General features: G+C 56.2%; 1 protein-coding gene across 1 annotated transcript; it reads right to left on the minus strand.

The window, feature by feature from the left end:
- Positions 1–1,036: 1,036 nt before the first annotated feature.
- Positions 1,037–10,229, minus strand: RPE65 (retinoid isomerohydrolase RPE65). Its single transcript, XM_078605810.1, has 11 exons — positions 10,122–10,229; positions 9,503–9,644; positions 8,576–8,723; positions 6,818–6,899; positions 6,545–6,677; positions 5,970–6,109; positions 4,829–4,958; positions 4,182–4,296; positions 3,441–3,535; positions 2,921–3,032; positions 1,037–1,197 (listed from the first exon to the last, which is right to left on the minus strand). Exons 1-11 carry the CDS (start codon positions 10,205–10,207, stop codon positions 1,037–1,039), a joined length of 1,344 nt encoding a protein of 447 aa, XP_078461936.1. The 5' UTR covers positions 10,208–10,229.
- Positions 10,230–10,438: the final 209 nt, after the last annotated feature.

Here is a 10,438-nt window from a genome sequence, read left to right on the forward strand (position 1 = left end):
GCATAGTAACTACATTATCAGTGGTGTAGTAACTACATTATCAGTGGCGTAGTGACTACATTATCAGTGACGTAGTGACTACATTACCAGTGGTGTAGTAACTACATTATCAGTGACGTAGTGACTACATTACCAGTGGCGTAGTAACTACATTATCAGTGGTGTAGTAACTACATTATCAGTGACGTAGTGACTACATTACCAGTGGCGTAGTAACTACATTATCAGTGGTGTAGTAACTACATTATCAGTGGCGTAGTGACTACATTACCAGTGGCGTAGTAACTACATTATCAGTGGTGTAGTAACTACATTATCAGTGACGTAGTGACTACATTACCAGTGGTGTAGTGACTACATTATCAGTGGCGTAGTAACTACATTATGAGTGGCATAGTAACTACATTATCATTGGCATAGTAACTACATTATCATTAGCGTAGTAACTACATTATTAGTGGTGTAGTAACTACATTATCAGTGGCGTAGTAACTACATTATCAGTTGTGTAGTAACTACATTATCAGTGACGTAGTAACGACATTATCAGTGACGTAGTAACTACATTATCAGTGACGTAGTAACGACATTATCAGTGGCGTAGTAACGACATTATCAGTGGTGTAGTAACTACATTATCAGTGGCGTAGTAACTACATTATCAGTTGTGTAGTAACTACATTATGAGTGACGTAGTAACGACATTATCAGTGACGTAGTAACTACATTATCAGTGACGTAGTAACGACATTACCAGTGACGTAGTAACGACATTGTCAGCTGAGTGGATGCGGCAATCGGTCACGGTCGCACCGAGGCCATTATACATCCCGCCTCCTCTTGCCTAGTCACATCGTTACATAAGTGTTTGTGTTCTATTCACGCCGTTGTTGAAGACAAATCTCATGGTGGTTGTCAAGGATGGGGGAGCCCCAACTCGTAGCTGTGACCACCAGGGGGGGCGGTGGGCTAGGCCCCCCACACCAGCCACACTATTCCTACCCCCCCCCCGTCCGTGCCCCCTACCAGCCCCCTGTCACTTTGAGCTCTCCTTGAACATTCCGTGGAAGGACACGGGGATGTTGACGTCAACCTCCGCGCGAGCGACCTCCGTGAGGTCCTTGGCGTTGAGGATGAGCAGGAAGGCCGGGGTGCGTCCCGCGGGCCCGGGGCTCACCACCGTCGTCAGCAGGACCCCTAAGGAGCAGGGTTATGGGTGGGAGGGGGTCACACGTCAGCGGTGAGGTCATGAGGGGGGGGGGGTTGGGGGAGGCTCCCGGTGTCGTCTAGAGGGGCCCTGGGGTCATCATCAGGTCGGGCCATCTCGTGGTGAGGAGGAGGCGGCGATATGGTGGTAGGCAGACTCATTGAGAAGCGAAACTGATCGGATGAGTACTTCTTTAACCAAGAAAGTCTCACTGATTCTCAAGACTCGTTTTTTTTTCAGGAGGGTCTTGCCAAGTTTGCGCAGTAGGTGGCGATGTTGCCGCAGTGATGTTAATCCCAATTGAGTTATTTGCAGGAAATAATTCAACGTTGGGATTTTTGGCCATTGCCGTCTACGCTGTATTTACACTTTTTGAAAACAAACAAAAATAGCTATGGGAGGAACTGGAGAACCTGGAGAACACCCATGCAGAACCGGGGTAGAGAACACAAACTCCACTAGAGAAAGGTGTATTAGTGGGGAATCGAACCCAGGTCCTTCGTGCTGTGAGACACGAGTGTAACCACTGTGCCACCCGTTGAGAAACTGGACACCACACACGCAATGTTCTTTATTCAAACGACGTGAGAACTCACTGAGAGCAAGGCTTCTTGTGCATGGTGAGCACAGAGCCCCCGCTGCTTCTCAGAGCTGGTCTGGTGGACCCCTTAACTGGCGCATCATCAGTCATCATGATCTATCATCCTCATCCATCTTCATCTTCATCCACCATCAACGCTCATCGTGGGGGCGGAGACATCGCCAAGCGTGAGCGCGTTCGCCGCTTGTTGCAGAGGTACGTAGTTCAGAAACCCAGCAGGCCGACGCGGTTAATACTGCGCTGTGTGTATGATTCATGCAACACTCGGCCCCGTGATGCTTTCGCAGTGGACCTCAGAGATCCCGTGACGTCGTTCGAAGAGGAGGAGGGCACTGCGTGCCGGCGGCACGGTCCAAATATGCGAAATTTCAAATATTTCTCGCAAATTTCATGCGTGCGATTGAGATCATTTAAGTTTAACACGGAGGCTTTCGCGAACAATATCATCCATAATATAGGTTTCTTGCGTTTTAGGTTAGATCGGGTTAATATAAACGTGTCGTTAAACTCGCCACCACCGACAGCCAATTAGTAAGGTTTGTTATGTTAACAGAACTTGCTGTACTAGTGACGAAACGGGTGTGCTGTACTAGTGACGAATTGGCATGTTCTGTTTACGTGACAAACCTTAATCATTGGCTGTGTCGGGTGGTGGCGGGTTTAACGACACATTTATATTTACGCGATCTAACCCAAAAAAACCGAGATCAATTCAGATTACAGATAGGAATCATTGCCAGCTGCTGCCACAAACTTAGAGTCTCGAGACTCAGTGAGGCTTTCCTGGGTAAACAAATGTAAAACTAATAATTATTATCCATCATCTTCATCATCATCATCAATTATTACCATCATCATCAACAACAATCATGGCACACTGCCGCCGCATTCCAGTCATCTGAACTGAATTTTTATCTCGTTGTCCTTCCCCCGGAACCTCCGATTAGCACGGTTGGCTGTGTACGGTGCGAAAGAAGTTCAGCGTGCGTCATCACACAGTCACCACCGAGTCCACCCACGTGCTCAGAGCGGCCCTGGGAGCCACGCTCCGCCACGCTCCGACCGCTCCGTGCTCAGAGCGTGGCGTCGAGGTTATTTATTTGTCTGTTTACCGTCGTCCTCATCCTTGGCATCCGGCCGGGCTATGAAGATGGGCTCAGAAGGGTAGGTGCCCGGGATCTGCCACACCCAGTGCTCCTTAGTCTTCACGTTCAGCTTGTAGATCTGCGGGTGAGACCCACGGCACATTGCGCTCACGAACCCGCGGCCTTAGAAGTGCGGCTGCCTGCGGTGGCGGTGGTGGTGGTACGGGCAGCGGTTAGCTCACTGAGCTACGACCTCACCGACCCGAGTTCGATTCCCGCTCATGGACAACATCGGCGACGATTACCAGAACTGGTCCTGGGCCTCCCCTAAATGAGAACCTGGTGCGCGACGTGTAAACATCGGCACGTGGTGCTTCCCCCCTCCCCACCCCCTCGTGTGCCTTGGCGGTCTTCGTAGATTATATCGCAAACAGCACTTGCCTCAACAGTCTGCTGTAGCTATACGGGGGGTCACTTTGTCTTTGTAATCGGTGGTGGTGGCGGTGGCTGTCGCGGGATGCTCAGCCCGCGAGGTCTCTGCGCTCACCTTGTCCGGCACGAAGTGGTTGAGGCCCAGGCCGTAGGCGAACGTGTAGTCGCGTCCGTTATGCTTCTCGTAATTAATCCGCGGGAATTCGAACGCTGCAACAGTGCACACGCAGCTCGTTAGCATCTCCGCCTGTCCCCCTCTCAATCCTGTGTGCCTGTCTGCCCGTCTGCCTGTCAACCCGTCAACTTGTCAACCTGCCGACCTGTCATTCTCTCCGTGCCGTCCTCTCTTCCAACGCTGACTGCCTGTCCGCCTCTCGACCTGGTCACCTCTCAGCTCATCTGCCTGTTAAGCCCCGAGTCTTTCCACCGCGAGCGCGTCCATCTGTGAAGCCTCTTGGCGCATCCCCCGCAGCTGCCATTGAAGGTGCCAGCGTTTGGCTCCGATGCAATCCCCACACCTTTGGAATACCTCGCCCCGGTTGGGCACTTTAGGGTAGAACGTCGGCTACGGACGGGGAGCCCTGCTTTCTTGTAGGGTAACGACCATCGATCGTGGGGCTTCGTGTGGCCCCGCGTCAGCGCACAAGGCGCCTGGCGCCTCCGTGATTCAGCATGCTCAGGCTAACACTCCACGCCGTGTTTAAAATCAACAAACCCTGTTCTCGCAAACAAGGTGATATCAACAGCGGTTGTACGGGGGGGGGGGGGGGGGGGGTAAAAAGAGCAGTGTGCGGTTATCGGGGGTGACAGGAGCGGTGGCGGTTATCGGGGCGAGGAGAGCGGCGTGCGTTGTCACCCTGGCGCGGTCCAGAGAAGAGCACCTCGGGCTCCAGCCAGATGGTGCCGTCGTTGCGGAGTGTCGCCGTCGCCGTGGTGTCTCCGAGGCGCACCAGGTTCTTGCCGTACTCCTCCTGGGGGGCGAGAACATTCCCCGCGCTCGGCACACCACGTCGAGTACACCTCTGACCTCTCTCGCTGTGACCATGGCCACCGCTCGTCACGTGCCTGCCCCAGGGGTCTACCGGCGATCCGCAAGAGAGTGAGATGTCTCTGAGAGTCTCCGTCGAAGTGTCGCGGCTCCTTGATGAGGAGGCCTGCGTGGGGACGTGTGGGCGAGTCTGTGATGGATGTTTGGCTCCGTGACGAAGGGATAGCCGAGTGGCCGGGGAATCATCTTCAGCAGACTGCCAGCCCGAGTCCTCCCCATGATGGTCATTATGGTGATGATGACCATGATGGTGATGATGGTGATGATGTTGATGATGACCATCATAATGATGATGACGACCATGATGATGATGGTGGTGTCGATGGTGATGATGACAATGATGCTGATGATGGTGGTGGTGATGGTGTTGTCGATGGTGATGATTATGATGATGATGGTGATGATGACCATGATGGTGATGATGATGATGATGATGAGCAGGAGGAAGAGTTTACCTCGTCGAAGTTGATGGGCAGCACGTATCGCCGCACTTCCGGCTGGGGAGCCTTGTACGCGTTCCGCTTCACCTCTTCCCAGTTCTCCCTCATGTTGGCGAGGTACAGGTAGTTGTAGATGAACTCAAACCTGCACGTGCAAGCACACAAAGACAAAGATCCCCCGTGCGGACTTCACAAAGTGTTGCGGCAAGTGCTGGTCACGAGCGGCGCCTACGAAGGCCGGCAAGGTGCATGAGGGGGTGGGTGGCCAGCCCCACGCCCGGCCGCCTTTGTCTCCCTCGTGGCAATATTTACACATCACACCACAGTTCTCGTTTCAGGCCATGTCAACCTAGGGCCGGTTCCAATATTCGTCGCAGTACAATGATCCCTGCGCCACCACTGTGCCTGAAGGACTCTTTGCGGTGCTGTGGTTCGCAAGGAGCCCGTGGGGTGCGCGTGGCGTGCGGTGAGATGCAAGCGCCAGGGAGAGACAGAGTGCACGGGCCGTGGACGACTCATGCGGCGACTACACGGGCTGCTGTACGGGTGGGGACGGTGGTTGTGGTGGTGGTTGTTTACCGTGGTGGAGATGGTGTGGTTCTGCTGGTGGTGATCGTTACCGTGGTGGAGATGGTGCGGTTCTGCTGGTGGTGATCGTTACCGTGGTGGAGATGGTGTGGTTCTGGTGGTGGTGTTTGTGGTCGTGCTGTTTGCTATCGTGGTGGAGATGGTGTGATTCTGGTTGTGGTGTTTGTGGTCGTGCTGTTTGCTATCGTGGTAGAGATGGTGTGGTTCTGGTTGTGGTGTTTGTGGTCGTGCTGTTCGTTATCGTGGTGGAGATGGTGTGGTTCTGTTGCTGGTGTTCGTGGTCGTGCTGTTCGCTACCGCGGTGGAGACGGTGGTTCTGGTTGGCGCTAGCTACGGAGCTTTATTCGACACTCGGGAACAAAGTTGACGTGGCAAGTTCCCAGCGAGGACCGTGTCAGGTAGCCACGGTAGCGTCTGACCACTCGTGGTTTGGCATGGACCCCGTGCAATAAATATAGTGCCCCCCACGTCCTTCAGCCCCCCCCCCCCAACTCCCGGCCGGCGGGCCCCGGGTGCAGTTGCACCGCCTGCGCACTCGACGGGCACGCCGACGGGGGTGCCCGCTCACCCCTTCCAGCAGCAGACGTCCATGACGATGTGGCCCTCCTTCTCGAACGTGTTGATGTGGTGGAAGATGTTGAAGGCCGCCGCGCGGAACCGGATGTCCAGGTACTCGCCCCGGCGCTTGTCGGCCACGTGCACCCACACCTGCACGTGCACGCGCGGGCGCGCGCACGGGGAGGGGGAGGGATAGAGGAATGGGGAGGGGGGAGTGGGGGGTGGGGGGGGCAGAGGGAGGGGGGAGTTCGAGGGGGAGTTATGGTAGAGTCAGTGAGAGGGTTATTGTCTAGTTAGCTAGTTATGGTAGGGTCTAGTTAGCTAGTTGAGTGGGTTGGTGCGAGTGGCTGCTGCTGCTGGGAGGTCAGGGTCAGGGCAAGAGGCACGGCGCGTGTTTGATTGTCTCGCGCGCCCCGCCTACAAACCGCTCCTCCTCAAGGCCACGTGCTGCGTGACCACGTCCCGCGCGTCAACACAACTGGCCACCGCCCCCTCCAGTGACCCCAGGATACCCCCCCCCACCATCAACCATAACCGTGACCCCCTCCCCAACTCCCCACGCTCGGGTGACGCGCCCCCGTGTACCCCCATCGTGTGGTGGCTCTCGAAGCAGTCCATGTAGGTGGCGCCACGGGGCCCCCAGGCGCTCAGGAACTTCCACAGGTTGATCTTCACGGGCTGCTCCACGAACACGAAGTAGTTCTCCGTCATGCCAAAGCTGGGAGAAAGGCGGGGGGATGGGTGAGTGGGCTGGGGGGTCACATGGGGGTCTCACCCCAAGACGCTCTCCCTCCCTCCCTGCCCTGTTGAATATCGCCACCTCCCCCGTGCTCAAGCTCACCCCGCGCTGTGTCTCACCTGTGCACGTAGGACGGCTTGAATCGTTCGCTGCACGGAAGCTGCACGGCCACCGACATTTTATTCAAGGGGTTCACCTTGTCTGGAACACAGAGCAAACGGGACGTCTCGCCGTGGTGCGGTGACGTGTGTCTGTTGTCTGTCGATCAACCACGCCCGTGGCCCCTTGGCCCCGTGGTGCCATGGCCCCGTGTCCCCGCCGTGGCCTCGTTGCGCCATCGTGTTCGTAGCGGGCGCCGGCGGAGTCTCCGCTCTCGTCGCCGATGTCCGGTCACCCCCGACACGGTTTAGCCGTGGCTAAGAGGCACCCACAACATCTCCGACGACATTCATGGTAATTCTTTGGTGCCTTGGGCGGGACACACACGTGGCTGAACGAACACTCTCCAGGTCAATTGACGCCGGCCAAACCGCGGCGGAAAACGATGGCAGCTGTCTGCCAGCGACAGGGAATTTCGCTTTCGCACAGGGCCAGGGGCCGGCCTGCCCGAGCTGTGCGGTGTGCGCGTTCTACATCTGGCCGTCATTTCCATCTCTCCGGCATTGCCTCGGCTCGGCTATCAACGAGCGTGCCGATGCATAAACAAAGGAGACAGTGTAATGGGGAGGCTTGTTTAAAACGCGACGCGAGTCAATGACGCCCCGCGCGAGCTTATAACTCACGCGGGGGAGACGGCGCGCGTGCTGAGGACTCTACAATTACGCAATTACGGCACCGTAATTGCCGGAGGGGGTGACCGCGTCGGCCGCGCTGATGCGGCGACCGAGGGGGACGTGAACGCAGCGGTCGCAAATCACGGCGAAAGCCACGCAGGCCCCACCGCCGCCGCCGGTTCTTGCTGAGACGATCACCTCCTGCTGCTCGGCGGGCGTCTGCAGCGATCTCCACTCGTCATGCGGTGGCGTTTGTGGCAATCTGGCAGCGCGAGAGTTCGTGCGCGATCGCGTGTGCCGGTGTGAGTGTGTGTGCGGGCGTGGTGTTGGCCACCCACCCCCTCGTGTGCCGTGGCGGCCTTCATAGGTGCTCGCTAACAGCACTTGCCCCAACGGTCTGTTGAGGCTAGACGGGGGATCTTTGTCTTTGTGGAGGTGTGGTACGGGGAGGTGGCCCACCTTGATCGCGCGTGGGGTGGTGCTGTGTGCCACTGTGATCACAGTGGTGTAGTGTGGTGTGCAGTGTGGTGATATGTGACACTCTCAGCACAGTGGTGTAGTGTGGTGTGCAGTGTGGTGATGTGTGCCGCTATTATCACAGTGATGTGATGTGGTGTGCCACTTTCAGTTCAGTCTGGTGCTGGGTACCACTGTCATCACAGTGGTTCGCCGCTTGTTGTAGAGATTCACGGTTCTAAACCGAGCGGGCGCCCTGGTTATTTACCGCGGCGCATGACCACCACAGTGCCACGACGCGCCGTCTGCTTCACCAGTGGCCGCTAAATGTCTCCTGCACGTCGTTCGCACGAGTGGGGTCATCGTGCGCGGGCGTCGCGGTCCAACTTTGGTTACCTTCGAAAACCCGCACACCGCAAACAACTCCCAATAGCCTGGGACCAAACTACGCACGGCGGCACGGCGATCGTTCGCCCGCTACTGGCAGCGGCGAGACGCCCCCGAGGTCACCCTTGCAGACGAGGACCCCTGACCCCGGTTCCCCCCGAGTTTTCTACCTGGGTTCGACAAAATCAAATCCCGAGCGCTCAACGCGATTGGCGAGCGCGGAAGGGGTGTGGGGTGGGGGTGGGGGGGTTACGCGTCCACCTTTCTGCAGCGGGGGGATCTTGATGATGTTGTAGGCGAAGGACAGCCCCTTGCCAAAGCAGTTGCCGATGTTGTAGACGGTGCCGTCCTGTTCGATGTGCGGGTGCGCCGTCGCCCCGTTGATGGAGATGTATTTGCACAGGTCAACCTTTGGGCGGAGGCGGGCGATATTTACGATTTGTTGTTGAAATATCTTTCACGCGCTCTGAACAACGTCCTGAAACTACTTTTAGTTTAGCGGGCAAGGCCCCACTGAGCCGTGTGGCTCTTTTTCAGAAGTGGCTATGACAAATGATAGCCCAACGAAGTGGCTTATCACGTGGACATTTATAGAAATCAAATACTCTGAGCGCGTGATGTTGATTCTTAATGTGGAGGGGAAACCCGGAGGACCCGGAGAAAAATCCACACGACTAGGAGAGAGAGAGAGACACGCACACTCCAAATATACAGCAGGTGTAAGGGTCGCGATCGAACCCACAACCTTCTGTATACCAGGCGAGGTAGTTAACATCTCCGAGCCACCGCGGCGCTCTACTCCACCCGCCACAGCTGCTTTTAATAAAGTTGTCACGTGATGGACAAACGTGGCACAATTTATCATCACGTGACAGATTTTGTCATTGGCCATGTCGAGTGGAGTAGGGTCTACGACACACATGTTGACTTTGGTTGAGGCATGGACGCTGACCATTGGTGTTGCTACGCGTGAAGGCCGATGTCGTGACATTGCTGTGGGTGGCGCTGCGGCCGAATGTTCTCTGCTTGAGGCACGTGGTCAGAGTTGTGGGCCTCGTGTTGTTGTGACTACTTTGGCTGTGGTCGCGATTGGCGTCGTTTCTGTTACGGGCGGTGCCACAGGCGGGCCCGTGTGGTCGAGGTGATTGACGCTGTGGCCGTGGCCCACGGTGCGATCTCAGCGCGCACCTTGGCGACGGTCTCCAGCGTCTCGGGGTTGATCTTGGTGATGAAGTTCGTCTCTGTGCAGGCGTAGAAGTCCTCACCCACGGGGTAGACGTTGACCAGCGCGTTGTCGGTGATCTCGATCTTCTGGAAGTACGAGAAGAACCTGCGTTCGTGCGGATGGGGGGCGGGGGGTTCCACCCGCGGGGTGATTGCAGCGCCATTCCAAGTCAGATCGTCGTCGCCGGGAGTTGAGAATGCTCGCTGAGACCCAAGGACATTCTCACTCCGAACGTGAGAATAATGTCGCGTACCCGATAGCTGCCCAATGGGGTTGTGAGAAAAAATGTCTCTTAAACTCTCCCGGTGAATGGGCGTTTGAGTGTGCGTGGTGTCTTTGCTCATTGGAGCGGTAACAGCACTTGCCCCAAAAAGTCTGCCAAGGCTATACGGGGAACCTTTGTCTTTGGGTGAGTGATAGACGTTCGTGATGGGTGGGCAGACATTCGAGGCGAGCAGATTTGCGTTGTCAACTGAAAGTTGGGGAAACAGGCAAGCAGCCCCGCTGGCAGGGATGCAGGCTCACTGAAAGGTAGGCGGGCAGGCGAGCAGGCAGGCGGACAGGTACACAGGTGTGACTCACCTGGAGAAGATGTTCTTGCAGGGGTCGGGGTAGGCGACGGTTCCGAACTCGGTGATCGCGACCCGGTTTTCGGTCATGGCGCGCATGTACGTGTCCGTTTTAAGGAAACTTTCGGTGGGGAAAACGCACAGGGTTCCACGCGTTACCGTTGCAACTGCATCAACGTCGCCATGGTAAGTATTAATACGGTTGCGTTAAAAAAAAACATGCGTTTGAGTTGTGGCCGATGCGTGGAGCCTGCCGACGCAAGAATTTGCAAACTGCGACATACGCGAGCATCTCGGTGTGTGTACGTGTCTCGGTGTGTGTCTTGGTGT

Source organism: Lampetra planeri, chromosome 24 (assembly GCF_965212315.1).
Source record: "Lampetra planeri chromosome 24, kcLamPlan1.2.h2, whole genome shotgun sequence".
Taxonomy (NCBI): domain Eukaryota; kingdom Metazoa; phylum Chordata; class Hyperoartia; order Petromyzontiformes; family Petromyzontidae; genus Lampetra; species Lampetra planeri.

What these genes read in the sequence shown, in the direction of transcription:
- RPE65 (XM_078605810.1), bottom strand. Translation starts at nt 10,207, where the DNA reads ATGCGCGCCATGACCGAAAACCGGGTCGCGATCACCGAGTTCGGAACC. An exon ending in GACGTCTGCTGCTGGAAGGG is followed by an intron (nt 4,959 to 5,969) that starts GTGAGCGGGCAC and finishes TTGCACGTGCAG; the next exon opens with GTTTGAGTTCATCTACAACT. An exon ending in ACCACTTCGTGCCGGACAAG is followed by an intron (nt 3,033 to 3,440) that starts GTGAGCGCAGAG and finishes TCTCACCCGCAG; the next exon opens with ATCTACAAGCTGAACGTGAA.